Source organism: Podarcis vaucheri (genome assembly GCF_965113315.1).
Source record: "Podarcis vaucheri genome assembly, chromosome: 3".
Classification (NCBI taxonomy): Eukaryota; Metazoa; Chordata; class Lepidosauria; order Squamata; family Lacertidae; genus Podarcis; species Podarcis vaucheri.
The window spans coordinates 59,754,487-59,780,127 of NC_138761.1; the positions used below are offsets into that span (position 1 = coordinate 59,754,487).

Consider the following 25,641-nt stretch of genomic DNA (forward strand, 5'->3'; position numbering starts at 1 on the left):
CCACCAGCAAGTCACACACACACACACACACACACACACACACACTCCCTGGCCCAGAAATGGGCCCAAGGAGGACTTCAGACTAGAAATCACACCATCCCATACCCAGTTTTCTTTGGGATCCACGTGATTTCCATCAATATCTAGATTATTCTACTACAACTTATATCAAACATAGTATCAAAAGCACATTATTCATGTGTAGAAGGGCCTTAGCAGAAAACTACACAAGCATTTTCATTTACTTTGTATAAGGAAAAGACAAGATGAGTTCAATGGCTATAGCTAGAAGAGTAAAAGAACATTCTTTTGCAAGCAGATTTTACAAGCGTGTAACTGCCTGGATTGACGAGGCAATACTGCTCATCTAGGGGAATGAGGCTAGCACCAATCAATCAAACTGTCACATTTGATGAGTGCAGGCCTAAATCATGTCTCTTTTGGCCACTCAAGTTTTCTACATGGCATCAAATGCCCATAACCTCTGGTAATTTTAAAATGACTTGCCCTCTTCAGACAATATTCTACCGTGCAGCTGCCTTAAGGACACTTCCTAAGGTTACAGGGGAAACTCATCTGTCTACCGACACAACAACTTCTGACATTTAAGGTATGAAACTCAGAGGCTGAGACTTATATATAAAACTCTAAAGCATGAATGAAAATGCCTAAGCAGGCATCTGCTTTGCTCTCTGTTTTTCCCTCCCTTATTCGGACAGAGTAAAAGGAACATATCTTAATCCTGTCAAGTATTGTTATTTTAACGTGTTCAAAACAACAACAATGAAGTGGCAGAATACAATATAAATTGGGAAAGGTAGGGAAAGAAAAAAGGACACTAGCAGACAGAGAAAGAAAAGTTTGGTACTAATTTTGTTTTAGTAACTTATTTTGTGGAGTTATATAAAGAAAGTACTTTCATGCGAATTGGTAGTTCGTGTAAAATTTAATGAACAAGGAAAGAGCAAAACTTACTTTCTTTCTGTTTCTGGTGTTGATACCACACTGCTGAAGCCAAGGGATTCCTGTAAGAGAAGATTCATTGCTTTGAGTTGAGGCTGAACAATGGCAGGCTTTATTATCTGACTGATGCAGAATACCAAATTGAAGGCAGAAACAAAAATAGATCATTGCAGCCATTGTGCTTACTTCAATCTGGGATCGCAGCTGTAGGGATGTAGAGCTGGCATCAGGTTTCTCCTAAAACAGAAGAGATGCCCGGTTAGGGTAATATACAAGCGTAGCAGTACTAACAAGCAAAGCAGAAGCACATAGAAAAGGAGCAAATAAAGAAACGGTGAATGCAACTAGGATGGGGAAGTTAGGAGATAAGCAAGTTGTCTCAATCTAGATGTATTCAGGAACTGACTGGAAATGATTAGTCTAGTACAAATACATGAACTCAGATTATTATTATTTTTTAAAAAAACATACAAGGCAAACATGTAATCTTAGTTGAAATATCACTAAAACCACATATCATCATTTCATTAGTACTGCCAAACTCTTTCTTTTCAGTGTTTCCATTATCTTTTGTTTCCCTTGCAATATATTATGTGGTCACTAGATGGCTCAGTGTTCTGTACACAGCACTGTAAATTGCAATGAAAGATGAATAAGTGATGCGGTGGTTTGACCATATTAATCTTCTTGGTATGACAACCTGCTCACTATGACACGGTCCTATTCAAGCCCTATTGGTAGATATATTTACCAAAAGACACATAATTGGTTCCTTCTGTCTTTCTCCTGCCAACCTTCCTCTTCCTTCTACAACATGAAGGCCCAGATAAGCAACACAAGACTAGTAACCACCATAAATTATGTACCCAGATCTGAACAGCTTCTGCACTTCTATAATAATTCCTTTCCCTCTGTCCTCTTCTACAACCTCAACACTTAATTAACTTTGCTTCTTTTCCCACTTCTTTTCAGTTCCCAGGCAGCTGCAGCTAATTCCTGTAACAATATTATCAAATGTCTATCTGGGGCCAGTTGCTAGTGGGGGGACGACTTTGTGACGTCAGCAACCATTACACCAATCCTGTCCTCAGCTCAGATTTTTGTATCTTGCCTTAGGTCTAAGCAGAGAGTGGGAATTAGTTTAATGTTGTCTTTTCCCTGTCTCATTAAGACATACAAGTAAGACAATTGTACATCTATTGAAAAGGAATTACAATATGGTCAAGTTATTTTTCAGACACGATGCAGATGGGACATTTCCGATTTCCCAGCTATAATTAGGAGTGCAGGAGTGCCCTGTGGGGTTGAGTTTTCCTTCCTGCTCCCTCCTCTGCTCTTGGGGGGGGGGGAATGACTTTTTCCGTTCCCTTTTCAGAGCTAGCATTATGTTTTCAGATGATATAGCATTGTGTCAACACTGATGGTAAAGCTAGACATACTTAGATTCTGACTAGAGTTTGCAACCATGGTCAGAAGCAGGCTTCAGCTAAGCATTTACTTTGCTACAGACGTAACACTGCATGATGGCAAGCTCTAAAAAAGGAGAAGAGGGAATCATGAATGAGAAGGGAGGAAGCAGCAGCATATGAACCCATGGCTGGGGGGGGGCTCTCCTTCACTGAACCATGGGGGAAGGTATCAGGAACTTCACTGGGCCAGAGTGTAATTGTAAATGCCTTGACATAACACATCTTAGATATCTGGAAAATCACAAGTGTCAAAATTCCTCAGACCACATGTAGTAGCAAGTAGTTTATTCAGGCTGCTACACCATTCCACTGTGTATAAAACGGCACTCAATTTTGCATATTGGTTAGCTTGGTTTCTATTATTTTGAAGCAAGAAAGCAAAGCAGCCTATGAAACCATCTAAGGAACTTTCACTGTCTCTTTTTCTGGGTTGAAACGAGGCACGTGTAAAAACTTAGCAAGGACCGGAAGTATAACACAAAAGTAAAAGCACTAGGAAAAACAATGCTAGAGCTTCTTCGTTCTCTCCCTGTCCCCTTCTCTCCAGAGCTATTTTCCATATAAAATGCACACAGCCTCCTTTTCCTTCATTACTTTGACCAAACCAAAAGCCAAATGAGCTTTCCAGCTGGAATGGCAACCGGATCACTGCAAGGTTCTCCTCATGACAAGAAGCCCGAAACGGAAGGAAGCGACAGCGTACCTAAGGAGAAAATGGCTCATTCAGGCCACGTTCTGCCATAGAAATGAAGAGAGAGGGAACATTTTATCCGCCACCTCACCCACAAACTGCACGCAAAGAGACAGCAGAAGCTGCTATATATAAGAAGTAAATTTGTTCTCTGGCTTGTGAGAAGCAAATATTTGGCTTTGCCGTGTTTATTTGGAATTTAAAAGAAAAGGTTTGTGCTGTAAGTGCTTTACCCTAGATATGATCTTTGTAAATTCATGTTTTCCTTTCATCTCTTTTAAGGGATACTTTGGTTACCCAAGCTGACTATAAACGAGTAAGATTTACACTGCACAGTAGATTCCATTGTCAAAGGAAGGTGGAGAGAGGCCTCCCCCCACCTCAAATTATCCTAGGGAAAAGTACCAGCTGCATCCTGTGTTAACAAAATCCAGATTCTACTCTGTCTCTCTTTACTCTTGTTTATGCTGTGAGCAATCTCTCTCGTCTCTGCATCTAAAAAGCCACCCTGTTCCTTGGAACTTTTGAGGGAGCATAAGAAGTATCTTCAGTTAGAATTTCACACAACTAGCATTTCTTTGGCAAATATTCAAAGACATTCTGGAGGACTCAGATTCTAATTACGGCCAGTTTTGTTTATATTTTGACCCAGGGTGCTTCGGATCTGCAGGTAAGCACCAGGAATGCATTTTGTGAACGAACATAAAACTTCACATGATGGTATAAAATTAATGTATAAACAAAGGACTAGCTTCTGCCCAAAGCTTCTGAGAGCTGTCTATTTGAAGTGTAGATAATCAGACCTCTCAAATATTTTACAAATTTGGCAAAGCTTTGAAGTAAACTTTCCGTCTCAAGAGTGCAAAAAACGTGGACTTCCTAATTTCCTTCATTGCAAAAATTACAGCTAAAGGAAGCCTTGAATCTTCCCTGCTAAAAGAGATATTTGATTAGCTGAAGAAACAAGCAGACAATATTCTGGCTGCTGTAAAAAAATGTCAAATAAGTCGAACTGCATGTAATGTCTGTTTACTTATTTTATTGAGCAATATCCTTTCCTTCTGCTGCAGGAATCAACAAAGTTTCAAGTTACTTTGGAGAGCATCATGCAGTATACGGATTGTATGACAACAAAGCATGTGAGCTAGCAAGCAGATCGACTTTAGCAAGCCTTAACAAGAAGCATGTAAATATATTTAATAAGGGGTGATTTCTCACACTTCAAGATTTCAATTTGCATCATAGGTTCAGGTACAACTCTGATCACTCACATTTATTAAGTACATTTAAAATTATAGCCTCAAACATATGAATTTACAGCACAATCCTAACTACGTCTACTCAGAAGTAAGTCCTACTGAACTGAATAGGGACTAGGTGGGACTTAAGATTTCACCCAAAGCAATGACAGTCAGGTTTGCAAGATAAAGGGATAATGTTTGCAAGTCATATAATACATACAGACATATTTTTATTTGTATGCTGCCTTTCCATGATTAATGCCATGCTCAAGGTGGCTTACAACATGAAAAAATACGTAACTACAAACATAACAAAAGTAGTCATAAACAATAAATAAAACATAAAAAAGGAACATGACCAAATTAAACAATTTCCACATAAGTCATAAGATCTAAAACAAAATTACAAAAAAAGAAAAAGAAAACCAGCAACAAACCCAATATCAAACTAGTGGTAGCCAACATGTTGTCTTCCAGATGTTGTTAAATCACAATTCACAAGGCCAATGGTGAGGGAGTTTTAGTTCAACAACAACTGGAGGGCACCAAGTTAGCTATGCCTGTAGCTAAGCAATAGTTTAAGCACGACATGAATAAGCCTAGGTGAGCTTCTGGCACAAACAATCCATCTTCCCTAGAGTGGCCATGAGGAGGACTCAGAAGCTTTGGGTTCTAGTTCTGAAAACCACAGCTTCTCCTGTCAGCTGAACTTTGATTTGTTTGAAACAAGCCAATTTGAGGCTATGGTTTACTTTAGCATGACAGCTGAGCACGGTCAGTGAGTTACCCAAGGCTAACTTGCAAGATTCATGGTGAAATGGAGATTTGAAGGCAGCCAAACACAGCAATCTTGCCCTCAGCAGTGCTTAACCTCGCACACATGCTATCAAGAGTTCTCCATTTATATCTAATACAGAAAAATGCAGTCCTTGAAGCAATTTTTGTGTGTGCAACCTAGGGATATTAATCTAGGAAAATCTCAGTTTAAAGAATATTTATAGCTTCATAGAGCTATAGACTGTTTGAAATGTGATTGAAATAGAACAGCTCACAGAAGACGGGCTTATTGTGAAATAAACTTGTGAAATGCTTGCGCACATATAAGTAAATGAATATATTTATTCCTTTATATTTTTGCCTACTGCCCTCAAACTGGTTGCTTCCCTATCCCACAGGGGCTGCTGGTCAAAAGCACAGATTTCAAAGCCCAGAATCACATTGGTGCTAGTAATCTGAGTTCAAAGAAAGATAATCTCAAACTATCACAAGACTATAAAGTTCCTTTTGGCTCTGTCTGTCTCAGGAGACAATGGAAGAGTGTCTCTTTGGGGGTGAAGGCATACTGTTGGAGAGTTACAGCACCTGCTGTGACTGTAGATACCAATACAGGAGAAACATGTTTTGTAGAAGCTGGGGCAGATGAAGGTGTCCTGCTGTCCTGCTACAGGTACGCCATGCTGTTTCTTCTCTCTGTACTCCTCCCAGTGGTCATTCCTCCTCTAGTCATTGCTGTCTCCAGGCCCTGCGGTTGTCTGAAAGGGATTCCCACATGGTGGAGTTAACGTTGCCAGCCTTCATGCCTCATTTGCAGACATCTTTGTAATGCAATGTTGGTTTGCCAATAGGCCTAGTGCCTGAAGCCACCTCCTTGGGGAATCTGCCATCTTCCATTCTGTGGACATGACTAAGCTGAAATAGGCGGCACATCCTTGTTTGAAACTCTGTCCTGCCATATGATACCCAAAATCTTCCTGATGCAGCACATGTGGAAGATGTTGAAGCAGATATAAGTTGCCCATGACTCACTTCCATAAAGCAGCATGCTCTGGTAGACCGTCATCTTGGTATTGACATGAACATCACATGCTCCCATACGCTTTTGAAGAGGCGAGCCTTCTTGATAGCTGTCTTGCTAATATGCTATTCCAGCTTAGCGCTGATTGAGAGGTTGCTGGTTATAGTGGAACCCAGGCAGACAAAATTGTCTACCACTTCAAATGTGTGGTCACCAATGCTGATGTGTGGAGTGCTGGCAATGTCCTGACCCAGGATGTTGGTCTTCATCAGGCTGATGGTAAGGCCGGTTTCCTTGCAGGCTTGAGCAAAATGGTTGATGAGTCCGTGCAGAGCTCCCTCAGAGTGCGCTGTCGAGGCTGTGACATCTGCAAACATCTTTTGGATAAGGATCCAACATACTTTTTTCTTGGTGTGGAAATGCGCTAGATTGAACAGGCCCCTGTCACACCTTGAATGGATGTACACACAGTCTTCAGTCAAGCTGAAGGCATATGAGAGCAACAGGAAGAAGAACATGCCAAAGATAATTGGGGTGAGAACACAGCCCTCACCTCAACTCACTTTTGGCATATTCCTTTTCCCAGGCTTCCTCAACCTCGGCCCTCCAGATGTTTTTGGCCTACAACTCCCATGATCCCTAGCTAGCAGGACCAGTGGTCATGGATGATGGGAACTGTAGTCTCAAAACATCTGGAGGGCCAAGGCTGAGGAAGCCTGCCTTTTCCTTTTCAATACCTACCAGCTAAACGAATTCAAGGGGATACACTTTCACTTTTGCCAGGCTTCCAAAGATACTAGGAAGTTTTACTTGAAATTTAATACCGATTTGTTGGTCATTTAGATCCCCTCTGCCGCTGCTGCCACCATGTGTAAGCCTGGGGATGCTGAGAAGCCATCACCTGCACTTAGGTGACAGTCATTACTCAGAAAGCCTGAAGCGACACCAGACTGAGAAAATACTCAGCACATTTGTTATATGTTGTGTCAGTGGTGAAGCTGACATCTCCACTGAGATCTTATTCCAGCAGCAGCATCTTGGTTTGATGTGCAGAGGAATGCCATGTCTATAGAACAGAGGTCACTCAAACAGCTGTGCCTGTGGGAATATGTTCTGGGCATTGAGCCTTTCCCCCTGTCATTCAGGACACATTGCACCATCAATAGAGGTTTCAGATGCACAGATGCAGCACTGGAAGTGCAAAAGGCTGCTGGCAGAGTGAACACGCATCCACTACCTGCCTACAAACACAACACTGTTGGGTGTTCTTTGCTCCCATTGCATGCTGATAGTGAAACTGGTGCTATGAGATGCTTCACAAGGAACCAGCCTATGGAAATAAATAGGCTAGTTAGAGAAATCCTAGATCCCTAGGAACTGGAAACGGTATCCAATCTTAGTTAATAAGCATCGTAACAACAGACGAATACATGGTGCTGTCTTGATTTGTCAATTAAATTCAGCTCATGTGGCAGGAGTCTCTGCAAATTCTAGCACAACTGAGTGGCAAAACCATATCTGAAGATGGACTGAGGTCTCAAACAAATATCTATTAAAAAGCATAATTTAGTGTGAGTGTGACACGGGCTATCCTTTCTCTGCTCACAGCCTAGTTTGCGCTAAGGATGAAGACTACCACAGAAATCCCTGCAGGTGAGCCATAGGTTTTCTACAGGTGTTCAGTGTCACAGAACTAGTTCTTAGGCATGTCTCAGTAATAAAAACAGATGCATCAACAACAAGGCATTATACTGTGGTCACCAAAATTGAACATATAGGCATTTGGGGGAAATTAATCAGATCACTGATTTTCCAATATTTCCATTTAGAAAGGAAAGTATTTTTAAGTTTCCATTTGCAATCCGCCAAGCTGTCCTTTTCAGCCATTATAGCAGGACATGGGAAATTTTCTGCTCCATTACTCTTGCATGTAACTGCCAGAGTTTGTATGATGTATTCTAAATGAAAACATTTTTGTTATACACAACATGAAATGGGGCGGGGGGCTCTGAGGCGGACAAAAGAAAAAAAGGTTGTAGAAGAATGGTTAAAACTAAGTTTTATTATAAATGATTCACATTTCCCTTTGAAGAAACATTAGCCTAAATATTTTCTTAATAGCTCATAAGCATTACAGGTACTGTGTTGTAGACATTACAAGATACAGTGAAACCTCAAGTTGCGGAAGTAATCTGTCCCAGAGGCAAGTCCGCATCCAGAAGCGCCGCGTCTGCACACACGCACGGTGCCATTTAGCGCTTCTGCACATGCGCGAGCAGCAAAACCCGGAAGTAACCGTTCCAGTACTTCCGGGTTGCCGCGGGACAAAACGTGAAAAGACATAACCTGAAGCGGACGCAACATGAGGCATTACTCTACCAGTGATAGCTTCTGAATTGGTACCTGAGTACGACATGAGGGGAAATGGGATTTGCACACAAATGTTAAGGATCAATATATGCAAGTAGCATTTCAGTAGCCCTTCCAAATTTTTGCTTGAGTCAGTAAAAATTTCCCTTCACTATTAATATCTGGATTGAAGAAACAGCAGGAACATTTATATATGGCAGGCATGTCCAAAGTCCGTTTTGGGGGCTTAATCCAACCCCTGTGGCAGTATATGTCCTGGGGTAAAATTCACTTCATCAAATCTGGCCCTCTTTGAAAAAAAGTTTGGGCACCCCTGATATATGGGGTGCTATGCCCAATAAGGCAGGAAAGTTAAGGACTCACTGGGTGGCCCAGGAATAAAGATATTCTTTCTTAGCACTTAAAAGTGTAAAGTAGCGCATCAATTGGTTGACCACAAACTTGACGTGAGCCAACAGTGTGACGCGGCAGCTAAAAAAGGCAATGCAATTCTGGGCTGCATCAATAGGAGTATAGCATCTAGATCAAGGGAAGTAATAGTGCCACTGTATTCTGCTCTGGTCAGACCTCACCTGGAGTACTGTGTCCAGTTCTGGGCACCACAGTTCAAGAAGGACACTGACAAACTGGAACGTGTCCAGAGGAGGGCAACCAAAATGGTCAAAGGCCTGGAAACGATGCCTTATGAGGAACAGCTAAGGAAGCTGGGCATGTTTAACCTGGAGAAGAGGAGGTTAAGGGGTGATATGATAGCCATGTTCAAATATATAAAAGGATGTCATATAGAGGAGGGAGAAAGGTTGTTTTCTGCTGCTCCAGAGAAGCGGACACGGAGCAATGGATCCAAACTACAAGAAAGAAGATTCCACCTAAACATTAGGAAGAACTTCCTGACAGTAAGAGCTGTTCGACAGTGGAATGATTCTAATTCTAGGGAGACTGGTAGGATGAATGGAATAGTTTGTATTATTTCATGAAAAATAAATAAATCTGGTAAAATAAAATAAATAGGAATCTGAGCTTCTGTGGTAAATGTAAAAATTTTAGGCCAAACAATAAACTCAGTATGAGATTCCAGCAAAGAAGCAATACTGTGGAATAAAGAGTTTGAGCTTTGTCCTAATTGAAAGTTTGCCCGCCACACACATAAATGCAGCTAGTTCTCAATAGCTTCCATAAACTGGGGCTAGCATGTGACCTAGATCCAGAGCTTTTTTCAGCCAGAACTGAGTTCCGGCACCTCTCAGGTGGGCAACATTGCCATTACTGTATAAGAGAACAAAGGATCTGTTCGTGGTGAGTTCCAGCATATCTTTTTCCGGGAAAAATAGTACTGCCTAGATCTGCCCCCAAGTTTTTTTATGCCCCCCCCCACAAGACTCCAAACTGTGTGCCTATGTTTTTATTTATTTTTTCAAAGAGGAACATTTGTTGTCACCACTAGGACAAAAACAAGATTTCTCTAGAATGAAAAGTTCTTACTAAGGCTTTTTACTGACTTACAAAGGCATCCAAGAAGAGAAGAGGAGATTTCAGACAGCCTAACTCAGACCTATAGGACTGAATCAGACACATCCTTTTCACCCCATAGACAACCAACCACTGGTTGATTTAAATCCACTTGGTGTGTTTGGGGAAACAGATTAAAAATAATAATCCCTGAACAAAAGAAACAACAAAAAGGTCAAGGGGAAAACAATGAACAAAATGCTTTGCTCTCACATCTCAACAAACAATTCTAATTGTTTAACAATGTGGACAGATAAAATCAACAAATTGTTTAGAACACTGGTATCCAGAATATATTTTAAACAAGCACTCCAGCTGATCACACTTGCGTGTCTCCAGAGAGAAAAACATTTCTTGTGTTCAGGGAAGCTGCCTGCCACTTAAAAACTTGAGTATGAGAACAGAGCATTAATGAGCATCTTTTGTGTGCTAATTCTCTATTCCAAAATCCCCTTCAAAAGCCATACTTGAGCCAATTGAAATGAAAAGGATGACTACCAGGCAAAGTGATAGCACCCCAGTTGTGAAATTACCCTTCTCAAACTCACCTGGCAACTTCTTTATGGTTACTTCAGTTACATGGGAAGTTTTTTAAGACCTACAATTTTTAAGTTCTGAATTGGAATTTGCTACATACATGTTAAATATTTTCTGCCATGATTTGAAACTAGTTTTCTCTAACCAATTGTTGTTGTTGTTTTGTTGTTGTTGTTGTGTTTTAATATTGCATTTTAGTGAGTCACTCAGAGATGTTATTGGGTGGCCTATATAAACACTGTTTTTTGGAGAGAAAGAAACCTTGGGGGGAAATTTCTCTTGAAAGATTCATGTACAATCTTGTATAGAATCCCTAAGTGGGTTTTTCTAAAAAGCAAAAGAAGAGAGAAAAGCGTATCACAGTTCTTGGTAAGAAACATGACCAAAAGAAGTTGATGTAGAATGATAGGAATTTTCTACACTGCAATTATTCCTAGAAGAGGAGGAAATACAAATTACTGCCAATTGCCATAAGGATTAAACATCAAGTGGAATGGACTATTCCTGTTTCTTCCTACACTGCACTACTACCATGTGTGCTTTCCTTATTTCCTCTACTAAGGATTACTAAGTAGCAAAAACTGAGAACACACTTAAGCAGCTAAGTGGAGAGATGAGAATACATTACAGTGCTGACTCTCACATGCTAATGCATTACTACCAGTGGCATGAGGTTATTGAACTAAGAGGACTCGGCTAGTCTCCTAAATGTTTCCCTGGTGCCTTCCTTCCCAAAGCCCAGGAAGCTTCTGCCCAGCTTAGGGAAGGAGGCACGATGCTCATGTGTGCAATGTCAGGACTTCACAGGCACGCCTTCGACCCCCCACACCTCTCACAAGATAGCGCCTCTGGACCTAACTGTTCCCCTATGAAAAATTTCACTGCATGCCACTGATTACTACCCACACTTATTGAAACAGTTCACTGTATTTATTATTTATTTTCTATCTATACACCCACACCCAAAGTGGTGTCCAACACAGTATTGTAGAACACAACATGAAAATTAATCACTCCCTGTGAAAGTACATCAACACAGGACTGAAATTAAAAAGCCACAGGAGGGGCATGCCAGAGCTCTGTGGCTACCACTAAAAAGGCCCAGCTTAGTGTGGACACAAAAATCTGGCACCCACTTTGGATGGTGCTTAAAGGAGGAGGTTGTTAGATGCTCTTAATTTTGACCCTGTACTCAGCGTTGCCAAGTGCAGATCTCTTAATAACTTTCAGACCACAAATAGGTAAACTGTGGCTCTCAATATGTTGTTCAATTTGCCCCAGGCAGCATAGTCAATGCTCAAGGAGGATGGCAGTTGTAGACCAAAAGAACTTTACTTTTCACTCTCAGCAGTACCCATAGTTTTGCACCCATGGGAGTATCAGCACTATTTCTCTCTCACAGCATTAGCATGTATCTATTTTGACTTTGACAATGATACTTCCCAAAATTTGCATTTCTTTCTTTCATGATTGCTATTATATTTATATATCATAGTGTTTTCATTTCATTTTATGATTTGTTAGATGCTCTTTAGAACCCTTTCTAAAAAGAAGCATACATTTTCCATAGGAACAACAACAAAAATATATTTATTGGTGCAGGAGAACAGAAGTCATCGCTCTAAATCCTGGAGCTGACAGCACTATCTACTGTTCTCTGCAATGTCTAGAATTTCTGAGAGCTGCATCTTCAGAGTTACCTAAATCAGACTTAACACTGCAATGCTGCATGGGGGAGATATATATAAGCCAACTACATGCATTCCTGTTGGTGAACTGATAATGGCTTGAAGCAAAGTATGAAGAATAACAACAACACACAAAATGGTTAATCTTTGTTTACAAAATTTAGCAGCGGTAGCTGTACCAAAATGACAACTCATGCCTACAAGCAAGTCTGCAGGTATAAATTAAAAAAGCAAATGCTTCAAAACGTGCAATTAGCAACTTTTACAACTAGACAGTCTTGTCATCCAGCTGTTGGGACTGTGATTTTTCCCCCCTGAAGATCAACCATAATGACAGAAAGAAACAAATGTCTTTAAAATGTGAGTTTAAGAGGAGCTGTGAAACTGCTTTTGTCCTGGAAGAACTGGGCAGTAATAAAGTCATTTTATATTTCAGTGAAATATAAAAACGAAGTCTCCCTATTTCCTCATTTTTCCATCTATTAGAATATGAGCTTACAGGGAGGGATTGTCATTATATTTTCTCTCTCAACTACTGGCCACATTCGCCCATAGCCAAGGTGTGCAGTTTGTTTAAATGTGATTACTGTGTACGGATTGTTTAAACCAGGGCAGCCAACGTGGAACCTTCCAGATGTTTTGGACTACAGTCCCCATCATTCTCAACCATTGGCCATGCTGGCTGGGCCTGCTCAGAGTTGTAGTCCATTCTATTGAGGTGTGTAGCTCTGGTAGTGTGGGTGTGTGTGTGTCATAAGACTGGATGTTGGTTTAAATAAGCCACACACCTTGGCTTAGCAGTCGGTGCTAGCACAGCTTCTTTTTCGATAAAAACAACAGCAGAAAAAAAGTGAGGATTGTGCCTAAAGCCCAAATTGAGTATAGTCCAGACACACTGGGTTCAGTGATGGGTGGGATTGCCAAAATCTTTTTACCCAGACAACTGCCCCCTTTCTGATTTTTTTTAATGTTGCCAAGCACATAAAGCTGAATGCGCACAAGTTCAATGCACACAAATTGCGGTCTTACTGTAATCGAATAACTGGAGATAATCTGTATTCTGCTAAATAGCTTATCACTACTTCACAGCTTCTCAAAGGTATTTTCCCCACAGAGTTTTGCTGTAGCAAAAAATAAAGAATTCTTTCTGGCCTACAATAGCCACCACACATAGATAAAGCCTCTGTGATCTCAGTAGGGTATCATCCCTCCCTCCTACCAGAGTGAAGTCACATTGATCTTGTTATCTTTTGAGGCTGAACATGTCAGAATTGAAAAAGACAATAGTAGTTACCTACTATTGGGAACAGTTTTGAGGAACAATAGATTTCAGAACAGTTACCTACATTTTGAGGGGTGGAGGCATGCTGGACAAGACAAGGTGCTTTATAACTCATAGGACTATAACTTGTGTTAGAATGCAAAACATCCTAACTTCCTCCTATATAATTAATTGCATCGTCTTTCCCAATAGTAAATGCCTGCAGATGTGTTTTAACTTTTTTTCCTGATTTGGCACGTTACAACAGACATGAATCCTACCTGTATGACAATGACACCCAAGCACCTTTGGTAACATGAAGCTTTTATTCATAAGTATCTTACTAACCCAGGAATAGAGAACTGTCAGCTACGTTTGCAGTCTGCACAGGTCAAGCATCAACTCATCTTCATCTCAAACTTCCCATTAACTTACATTAGTGTATCTCAAGTTATTTGGGCAGCATGAAGGAAACTACATCCCCTGAATGGAATAGAACCCAGTCAACTCTCACATTTCAAATTAATTAAGTTTATTAAAGCATAGATTTTTTTTGTTTTGTTTTATGCTACCTGAATCAGTAAGATCTTAAGTGGTGAGCTGACTGGAAACAAGTGCAAACCACAGAAAGAAAAACACAATTCCTACTTAGCCATCAATAAGGTGAAAATTCCCTGTCCGCCACATGTTAAAAGGGAGTTGGCACAGAGGGCTTCTAGCTATTCTAGCCAAGGGTATGGGAGTCTTAAAAGTAACAGGCATGCTAGCTTCAGGTCTCTGCCATACTGACATTCACAAAGATTCACTGACATTCACCTACACAGACTAGAAAATCCACTCAGTTTCAGAATGGCTATCTTCCATTTTTCTAATCCCCGTTATTTCAGAAATTGTAGATAGTCAAAGTATGCTTCTTTAATGCGTGAGGAAATATTTTAAGCTTAGAAATTTCAAAAGTAGTAGCAAAAAAGAAAGAAAAATGGTATGATCCTCACACAGATCTGCATAGGCTTAAAAGGTCCCCATTTCAACAGACATTCATCTGCATAAAGGCAGGACACCAGAGCAATTCAGGCAATCTAAGCACCTCCTACCCACCCAACCAGACCTCTCCCAAAAGATCATGCCTACATCACAAGAATCTGAATTAAATTATTTTGGAGGAAATATGTTCATGGAGTAGGCATATTTATAATTGCAGTCATAAAAATTCATTTAACATAATCAAACTGATTTCACATTCCAAGCCTCATTATTTGGGTTTTCCTGTTATCAACCGTATTCTTTTGTCATCCATGAGATACTGCTAGCTTGTGAAACCACTTTAGCAAAACACGATAGTGTGTGTTTTATAACTCCAAGGACAAAGTCTTGTAATTCATTTGCTACCTGCATCTCTGACAAAGGCTTGAATTCTTTGCATAGAATTCAGACACTATGACTAGTCGGGATTCCAAAATATGTGGAGTTATCTCAAGTTAATCACTCCCACTCTAAAACTCTCTGGTGGCTTTGCAAGATATCTGCTATAAAAATGTTAAAACACTGCATGGCCTTGCTTGCTTGTTGGTAAATGGATCTGCTTTCCTTGCACGTCTTCTGTTTCAACAACACTGCTGAATGCTCCATTTTTTGGCTAACCCTTTCTGTCATCTCAAATCTTGTAGATGGAAATCAGCATACCATTTTGTGTTCACTGAAACTCAAGTGCTGCACTCACATTTAGAATGCTACTTTCTTTATTCTAGTTTTGTAACTCATCCCTTCATGAATTTCTTCTGCTTTTATCATTATTTTAATAGTGTTAGGAAATTTGAGTAGCACTGTGCTTGTGCTTCCACATTACAGCAGCAAGAGTCCTGGGGGCAGACTATCAATTTTGTTTTCAACTTCACTTTGCTTTCTCTCATTGTCCTGTTTCCTTCCTGCCCCTTCCTTGCCTATTCCTTCTGCAGCTGGGGATCACCTATTAAGCTAAGGCTGTCATCTTATGCAAACCTACTAAGTGACAGTAAATACCAGTGAAAACAGGGGTTACTTTAAGAAAACATGCACAGACCTACTACATGTATGGTGTTAGTTTTCTCTTAGTATCTGAAGTTTACAGCTCTAGTGCCAATATAATGCTAGCTTCCTGGAAACTACAGTATAGTCCTCCAACAAATACAGCCTAGGAAGAAAAACAAAGACTGCCTCTTCTCTGGCATCCAGTCCAACTCCCTCCCATCCCCAAGTACTGACCTGATTCAAAGGCAACAGCAGAAGACAAAGTTTCTTTCTCTCAGCATGAGGTATGTCCCCTGATATAAATTCAGACACATCACGTTCCTTTCTAGCCTTGCTCTTTGGTCTGCTGAAGCTGTTAGCAGCAGCAAATATTGGGTGGGAGAACAAAGACTTAAGTTGGTATTATCTGTTAGATAAAAGCATCTGGGTGAAAGGGGACATAGATTTTTTATATATTCAGTTTCACACTGTGTTGTCTGCCAAAGTCAAAGCATTCCAGAATATGTTTGTTCGTTTGTTTATGTCATTTTTAATTCACCCTTCACCTGAATGTCCCAGGAGGTTGGAGAATACATAATATAATATTTTAGCTGCAGCTTCATTTTCAGCTTTGCATTCTTGTTATTAAAAAAGCACGCCTAGACATTCTGTTGTTGTGCCTATAACCTAGGTTTAAGGTGCCATTTAGCTCCCAGCTTTCATATCTCAGCTGCTAACAAATGTAACAATAAAAAGCTAAAGCGAAGTATTTCATCATCAGTATAGTTCGTCGTAAAATCACAACACAGTAAAGCAACAAAGAAGCCACAGCAAAGGCATTCTTGGTACTTAATACACCCCACCCTGAAGGCCTGGACAAAAAGAAAACAGTAGAAGAGAGACACACCTTAGAGCGGAGGTCATGCTATGGGCATGGAGTTGCTACAGAGAAAAGCCTTCCATGAATCCCCTTGCCATGGATACCATTCATTCATTTACAGTCATGAATATCCCATAAAATATGCTGAAGCAATTTTATAGTAAAAACATCAACAATAAAACAATTCAACATATACAAACAATTTTTAAATTTTCCATATATAACCACAGCTAAAAACAATGGCCATATCCTAGACAAAGAATAGGTACAGGCACCACAGGTTCTTAAAAAACAGGCAGTTTGGCATGGCTTCTCTGTCATCTACTAGAAATGACACAGCAAGTTATCAATCGCTGTTGCCCCTCCTACCTAAAAAATACTGGCTTTGTAGAGAACATCATGACTGAAGTGTGTTGAGGTTATCCAGTGCATAAGAATGCACACACACATCCTTGATACTTTAAATGCAATATAATAGCAGATAACTTGGGGGGGGGGAAATACCACTGAGCCTAAAAAGGGGGATTATTTTATGTACAGTAATCCCTTGGAGGAAGCCCCACTGAACTCAATAGAGTTTACTTCTAAGTGGACATGTATGGGATTGCACTGCCAGGCTCTCTAGTAAAAACAGATAAGCAGATGTATCTGTTTATAATAGGGGTAAAGTAGTAGAATGCTCTATCATATATATTTCCTGAGTGGGCCTAGAAAAACTTTTTTAAAAAAGTAATTTTGTCTGGCAAAATTAATGCATGTCACATATTCAGTATTCTAAGAATTATCGATTTCTGTCCAGGAAGGAGGATCCACAGTTTTCCTTATCAGTTTTATAACTGTTTCTCTGTATCCTGAGGTCTTCCAATCTGCAATAATGTTTGATATAATGCTTTGCCAAGCATTTGGCATACCTAACAAAACATACAAACCAAAGTCCATTTAATACTTTCTTTTGCTCTAGGCCACCCCTTCCAAGCTCACACACATGCACACCCCAAAAAGAAATAGAGAGCAGAATCAGAAGTAGTAACAAAAATTAATCCGGCATCTGTTCACTGGTTAATTTACTTTGAGCAATCGTATTATCTTACAACCAAAGGCATCAACCATTGACTTAGTTCAGGATGTAAGTCAATCCCCAAACTTAACAGCCACCCAAATCTTCTGATTCTGGGAGGGAATGGGTGGGTGGAGAAAAAATGGTCACCTGCTGTTGGAAAGAATGCTTTTTTTGATGCATTTTAGGACCAAGGCATCAAGCCAATAACTAAATTCTTAAGAGCAGGGCTGTCCTTAAACCAACCCAATTACCCCAAAACTGAGAAAGAAACATGCTACCCTAGCTTTTGACATGGTGGTTGCAAATAAAACAAAGTACTCACAATACTCTGATAGGATTCACTATAGTTTCTCAAAAGGCATTTTCACACTCAGAAGTAAAATCTCCAGAACAGAGTTGCCACTACACTTCCTCAAACAAATTAAACCATCTTTCTGAAACATTGTAATCTAGCACTGTACAGATACATCTACCGTATGTTAAATCTAAATTTAATCCAATACCTTCTTAATTCAATGTCTTTATTTGTAACATGCTTCAGCTACCTTTTCTACTAAGATTATATTCAAGGTGACGTAATTGTGGTCAGCCATAATTAGACCTTTCAACTTGCAATATGACCTCTGCATCCTGTTGCGAGGAGAAACAGCACTGAACCAAAAGAAATATGGACACTACAACACCTAACAATAGGTATTCATCTGTCCTGGCTGATGTGTTTTAAAAGCCACAGTGGCAATCCTTTCTTTTTGTCTCCCCCTACATATAAGCAGCGATGCTGATAAAATGCAGACTGACAAGAGAGAAAGGTCTGATGAATTAGCACATTTCAAAGAAGTTTCACATCAGGCTCTGTGAACAGCAATCTCCACAATTATTTACACTGAAATCACTTAAACAACATTCAATCCTACTTGTGCTTCTATGAAAATTTTAAAAATTGAAAAAAGCTTACTCAAAACAGAGGTGCTAACAATCAGTTTTGTATATCCAGGCCTACTTTAAATTCATTATTTTGCTGACAACTAATGCTGGCCATCACCCATATAATAGGGTGATGAAGACAGAAACACCGGATTTGTGTGATCTGGGCTCTCTGAAACCAGTAGTCAGCAAAGGCCAAACGGATGCAATCTAGCTGTCTCTTGCTGAGTAAGGAAGATTGGTGAGTCAATGCTATGTTTCTGTTGCATCTTTGTCTTTAATTTTCCAAGAAAATTAACAGTTTTGCAGGTAACAAAAGGAGAAAAAACCCCACGAAAAGCAGCACATTTTGCCAACACATAATTTCTCCCAAGAAACGCTTGTATAATATGTGTTCATACAGAAAGCACAAATAAAATGAAGTAAAAGTTTTCCTCATTTTATTTCTCATCGGCAAAATTTCAGGTAAAAAGTATTTATAAACTTTAGAGTGGAACATTTAAGCATCGTTAGTTTATCTGGGAAGCTGGTGTACGTTGGTACCAGAGAGTTCAAATTTTACCTTTTCCACAAACACACTAGTGTTCAGTCTTAAGCTTACTGTCTTAAGCCCACTGAATTCAATGGGACTTAGTTCTGAGTAACATGCTGTAGATTGGCCTACTTATAGGACCCTTTACTATTTCCCCATAGAATGGGAAATGATAATTTAGCAGAGAAATTGGGAATTTTGATACTAGTTGGACTCCATCTCCCATCAGCTCCAACCAACATGGCCAATGATCAGGGCTGTTTTAAGCATGTCTGGCGCCGTGGTGCAACGCTCCCTCCGGCGCTGCCCCCCTCATTTCCCAGAGTTGTCCACCTTTTTTTAGGGAGGATGGCGCTCCTGGCGGGGCAGGAGGCGGCGAGCAGTGGTTAGAGGGTGGCTCCTCCAGCGGGGAAGAGGCGGAGGCTGGACGTGGTGCCTCCCAGCTCAGCTGGCCGCTTTGTGTCGCGGCGGCCACGGCAGACGGAGGCTTCGCGCGTGGCGCTGCTTCAGCACGACATGGCAGAGGTGGGAGGCAGCGGTGAGCTGGTGCTGGGAGGTGCAGCGTCCAGCCTCCTCCTCTTCCCTGGTGCCCTCCAGAACTTGGTGCCCCGCACCTCTAGCCTCTATGGGTAAGAAGCCCCTGGCAATGATCAAGGCTGATGGGAGCTGTACTCCAACAACATTTGGAGGGCTGCAGTGTCTCTGTCCTTGGAAATTTAGCATAATGTGCATCTCCACCCTCATCGTTCAGCCCATTCAGCTCCAAGGGCCTTCTGGCAGTTTCCTCATTGCAAGAAGTGAAGTTATAGGGAGCCAGGCAAAGGGCCTTCCTGGTAAGGGCACCCATCCTGTAGAACACCCTCCCTTTAGACGTCAAAGAGATAAACAATTATACGACTCTCCATAGACGTCTGAAGGCAGCCCTGTATCAGGAAGCTTTTAATGCCTGATGTTTTGTTGTGTTATTTTACATTCTGTTGGAAGCTGCGCAGAGTAGCTGGGGCAACTGAGTCAAATGAGCAGAGTACAAGAAATAAATTTATTATTATTATTATTATTATTATTATTATTATTATTATTATACCTCCATTTTCAAGTAACTGTAATTTGTCATTATTTCCAAACCTAGACAATCTGTGGTTAGTTACCTCCAAGGGTCTTCTGGCGGTTCCCTCACTGCCTTTCAAGTAAAGGTGTTTAATACTGAAAGACCTATTTGGGAAAACTCAGAAAAAACTTTGAAAGGTAAATGCCACGAGCCAGAAAAGAAACTATGGAAAACGATTTGAATATATCTTTCTTTCTTTTTAAAGGAATAACTGAAGTGTCTTTCATTTCTCAGCTAAATTTAAAAAACAATGGTTTCTAAAGTTAGCGTACACACAGTGAGACTCTGAATTCCCACACCTACCACTGAACAGCAGGCACTCAAACTATTAGACAAAATGCTTTTGGAACTCATAGGAGCCTGGGGAGCTACTGTTAAAAAGAAAACAATGAGTTAAAATGCCCACAGAAGGTTCACAAGTCTTTGCATGTCCTTAAATGGGCTCTCAGGATTGCAAGTCCAGTGGCTGCTGGAAATTATATTTGCAGCTGGAAAGGTGGGTGGAGGCAAACACCACAGAATCATCTGCTTCTTAGTTCACAGAACAGTTGAGTGTTTTAGTCAACATTTGAAAAACGAAATATTCATTTAGTACAGTCTGCAAAAACAAAAAAGAAATGGCAAAAATGATATGATGAATAAAACAAGTCTTTCATTTAGCCACATTGTCTATGTGACATACACTTTCCTGAACCAATTCTAAGTAACTTTAAACCTCAGTGTTGGAAACATTTGTGCTACAGCCCTAACAGGACATGGAAATGGGTGTCTTCTTGGCACCTCAGAGACAAAACAATCTTGCTCAGGACTTATCAAAAACCATCAAACAAAGCAAAGTCTGAAACTTCCTAGAAACAGTTTATCTTCATTTTCTGCTGGTAATTTTCAGTGTCTTTTGGTCAGAGATCACATGCACCTTGATTGGATTTTCAGTGTAATGACCTTGCTTGCTGGAAACCCTATGGCATTAGGGAATTGCTGAGACCAGGAAGAGGATTAAACACAAAATTCTGCTAACTAATTTCCCCTCCAGTCAGTGTTAGAAACTGAGATATGAAAGCTAGCAGCTAAATGGCACCTTAAACCTAGGTTATAGGCACAACAATGGAATGTCTAGGCGTGCTTTTTTAATAACAAGAATGCAAAGCTGAAAATGAATGAACTGCAGCTAAAATATTATGTTCATTTTACACATGGTCTAGTCCTTCCCTTGCTCATCCCCCTAATATTCTTAAGAGGGTCTCTTCTCCAGTCTTCAGAGAGCAGCTGGAAGTGGGGAGGCAGAAAAAGGTCCTCCTTTCCTTCCACTCTGCAGTTTTAATCTGAAATCTTAGGCGCGATACTGCGCCCAGAGCTCAGAAACTGCTCACACTAATGATATTCCCTGTCGCAAAATGTGCCTAGAACAATGGGAGTTTCGAACACTGGCTCCAGTGCACAACTGCCTTCCTCGTAGAAAATTAATTCATGAAGAGACTACACAGCAATATTTTGTAGTTTTGTGTTTAAACTGTGACAATACTGCTTGACTAATAGTTAGATTTATGGCTTAAAAGCAGTTGTATCCAGTAATAAATGTTTTAGTAAATTGCTGATATGGATTCATTAAACATTTTACAAGAGGACGGTAAAACAGTTAGTATGGCATTAACAAATTCAATGTGATAATGATTTTATATATATATATCTCATTTATGCCCTGCTCAGAAAATATTTCAAATTAATTATTAAAAGAAAGCATTCTTTAAAAAGAATGAAAAAAATAGAGCAACCAAAAATTTATTCTTTGCATTCCCTTTTCCATAGCAATGTTCAAAGAAATGTATACTTCAACAACAGTATTACTAAAGACATTCTGACAGTTCTGACACCACCTTCAAGATTTTGATGCCTTAATTCAAAGTGTGCCATTTCTTCAGGAAAAAACCATGAGACAAGATAATACATGTCTGGGTATTTCCATTTAATTTTTGCATTGTTTTTGCATGAATGCATACATGCATAAACAGGGCTGCTATCACCCAATTCTCCCTATTTCTTTAAAGAGCTCTGTAACAGACAAATTCTCATCATTATGCTGCGTACTACAATACCCTCCTTTCTCTTTTGGCATGGGCAATCTGAGGTCAATATATTTATAAGCTTTGTTAACTACTAACCACTATGGTGCAGGGCTGTGAAAGACTTGAGGAACAGTTTTGTTGCCTTTAATTCAGTGTCGTGCTGTAAAAGGTGGCTGCTATCTATCCTCTTACTAAATCAAGGCTCTCGTACTCCCAACACATAAGAGTTAGGTCCAGTAGAATACCATGACAAATGGTATCAAAAGCCACTGAAAGATCAGGGAGAAATAGAAGGGTTACACTCCACCTGTCCCTCTCCCAATAATTATCTCGTCCCCAGCACTGAAGAGGAAATTCAGAAGCAACAGTGTCAACAGCATGACACATGTTCCCATTCCCCAGCAAGTTCACTTGCTCTAGCTATTGGAAAATCCCCCACAGCATTCATGAATCTCTGAGGTACAATAAATCTCATGGGGCAGGCAATATAAGTGGAAACAGTTCGTGCCACACCTAACCTCAGCAGGAAACATTCTGATTATGACAACAGGGTTATTGCACTATCCCTACTTGCAGACCATCCTTCTTATGCTGAGGAAAAGACTGGAATGAGGGTATGCCTTGCCCAATGTATGAGGACAATGACACACTGAGACAGCCCCATGGAAACCATGAAGTTTGAAGCCGATTCATTTAAGACAGCCTCAGTGTGACTGCTGAAATCCCATGACACTACATTTTAGGATTTACCAATCCCACCTCTGAGACCAGCTCTTCCAACTCAATCAAAGAGGCTGTTGGGTGGAATACCTTCCTGCCCTCTAGCTTGTGTTGATGCTCAACCAAGAACTCGGAGGGGGCACAACTGGGTTAAGTCAACCCTGCTCACTTGACCACTCAAATAATACATGTTAGCCAAATTTCAGTGGTGCCCTGTGTGACATGAAAATTCCCTCCGCCTTCTGTTCTAAATCATTGTTGTGGCATCCCCTGTGGCGCCCTCTCAGCTCAGTGCACAATGCAGGCGAACCAGTCATGCTCCCCTAAATCCACCTCTGTGTTAGCTCCCCACACCCACCTTTGATCAAGTTATGAATGAGTGTACCTTACTATGAACCAATCTGGAGTTAAGCAACAGGCCACTAGGCCAGAGGGAACAGTGGCAGACCTACCAGGGACCCAAAAGGAAAAAGTGGAGGAAATTGTTTTATATATGTATGTAAAGAAGGACCTAGAGGAGCACATTTTCTATGGGCCTTTTTTTAAAAACAACAACAACAACAACAACAACAACAACAACTCATTTTGGTCATTTCTGTCCCAAGTGATGACTTTTAAACACACACACACACACACACACACACACACACACACACATATTAAAGCAAATGATCACAGAATTCTTTGTTTACAAGCTATTTTGCAGTAATTAAGACCTTGCATAATACTGAAAAATGACAAACCATGAAGAGATCAAAGCACTGTAAATGGTATGGCACCATAACTTAAACCACAAAGGGTATGTGGAACAGATAAAATCTCTTTGAGTTCAATTTTAAACCAACTGTCCTCTGCAGATTGGTGTGTGTATGCATGCTGGAGAACAACACATTTTTGCTTTTAAAAACCATAACTGAAAACCCATCCAGATGTTCAGAAATATTTCATAGTGGGTTGTAAATCCACTGTGGAACCTGCACTTAATTACTATCCATATGCTTTCTTCATGGCCCCAATAGTGTAACTGTACTAGAACTACATATGATCCTCATGGACTTCTTTCAAGCTGCATTCTTCAAATGGATTAGCATATCATCAAATGCCTAAAACACACAATAGTAAGCAAGGTGTTGGGCTGACATTTTAAATGCATAAAACACATTTGTAAGATACTGCTGGTGCCAGTACAGTGACTTAACCAGCCTTCACCAACCTGGTGTCCTCCATAACTTTTGGACTAAAACTAGGACTGTCTTGGGCTGGTGAGAGTTGTACTTCAAAACATCTGTAGGGCACCAGGTTGGTAAAAGTTGGATTAAAATACTAACAGAATAATGCAAAGCATGTCTATTCAGAAGCAAGCCCATAAGTAAGTATGGCTGACACTCAGGCAAACATGTATAGGATTACAGCCTTAGTTAACAAATGCACAAACCTATCTTAGAGGGAGTCATTACCTTGTTTCAATACAAAGTTTCTTGAAAGACAGTGGCATGTGAGGTTTCTACTCTATTTGTGAGCAAATATATTTGGCAGCAGCCTTAGAATATCATGACAGAAGAATACTAAACTATGTTTTTTTGCTTTTGTATTTCAGCATATATTCTACATTTTGGAATACTTTTTTTCTTTGTGGGGTTTTTTTCTGTATATGGATGATACATTCTGAAGAAGACTAGCATCTACTAATGAACCATGTGTGCTGGTATACCTCCTACCAAACAAGCATATAATATTTACAACAGCAGCCTAATATCACAATGTCTTATGTCCTGGTATATCATCTATTATGACTATTTGGTAACAGTCTTGAGTCATAGGATTGGGGCCATAATTATGATAACCACAATTATACCCGGATCTCATTTCCTACAAAGCATATAATTTGTGCTGAACTGTCACTGCCATTAACATAAACTGTACGGTAACGTCTATGCTGTAGAGATTCTGCCTTGTGTTATCTGTAACCACAATAAAACATTGTGGAATCAGATGCTAGTTGGCCACTGGCAGTGATGGATGAGACAGCACAGCACAACTTGCTCTTTCACAGCTATATTTCCTCCTCAATGCTCTGATGATAGCAGTACAAACTTTTTTGTCAGTGAAGTGCATGGATGCAGTTCCAAATTTAGAAGGGAAACAGATAGGATCACTAACAAGGTGCCATCTTCACAATGTCAATTTGCTGGCCAAAACATTATTTTAAGCAGATGTCCGGCTAAATTCCATCAATGACATCCCATTTACAGGCTCAACAGCTCACTATATATTTGTGATTGCAAAACTACCACATGAACACACCAAACTTTTGAACATGTAGAGGACTCCTGGGTGTTCATTAATTCTAAATTGTTCCACAGACCAGCGTAGTATTCAAGCAAGATTCCAGCTTTTAAAATCAATGACTTTTGTTATAAATTATCAGTATCTACAATTTCACTGAAGTAAAATTAGAAGTGCAATTATAACCATTGGTCATGCTGTCTGAGACTGATGGGAGTTGTACTCCAGTAACATCTTGAGTACCACAGGATTTCCATCCCTGCAGTATGGCGACAGAGCTACTTGCTGTCTGTTACGCAAGTTTCAAAGGCAAAAGAGCCCTGCCAGGAAAAGTTCAGTGATGGATTTTATGGAGCCATGTTGAGGAAGATGTCAACTTGCCCCTGAGCAGGGAAGCTGGCCCTTATTATTGTTGGAAGAGATGTAGGAATGAAGACGTTTTCTCCACTGAGGTTAGACAAACCATAAAACCAGGTAGACTGAGTGAACACAGAGAATGAGGTTGAGGAGTTGTGAGATTCAGTGATGGGGACAGGGTGCAGAAACCATTTTATAATA

General features: G+C 40.2%; 1 protein-coding gene across 6 annotated transcripts in view; it reads right to left on the reverse strand.

Moving 5' to 3' along the window:
* Positions 1-25,641, reverse strand: part of LOC309528039 (SAM and SH3 domain-containing protein 1-like) — a 540,262-nt gene that overhangs the window by 73,845 nt on the left and 440,776 nt on the right. For all 6 annotated transcript variants that reach the window (XM_082215198.1, XM_082215200.1, XM_082215201.1 and 3 more), the window contains exons 3-4: positions 1,150-1,200; positions 976-1,025 (exon numbers count right to left, since the gene is read on the reverse strand). In XM_082215198.1, the coding sequence (XP_082071324.1) occupies positions 976-1,025; positions 1,150-1,200 (101 nt within the window). The remainder of the gene's footprint in view (positions 1-975; positions 1,026-1,149; positions 1,201-25,641) is intronic.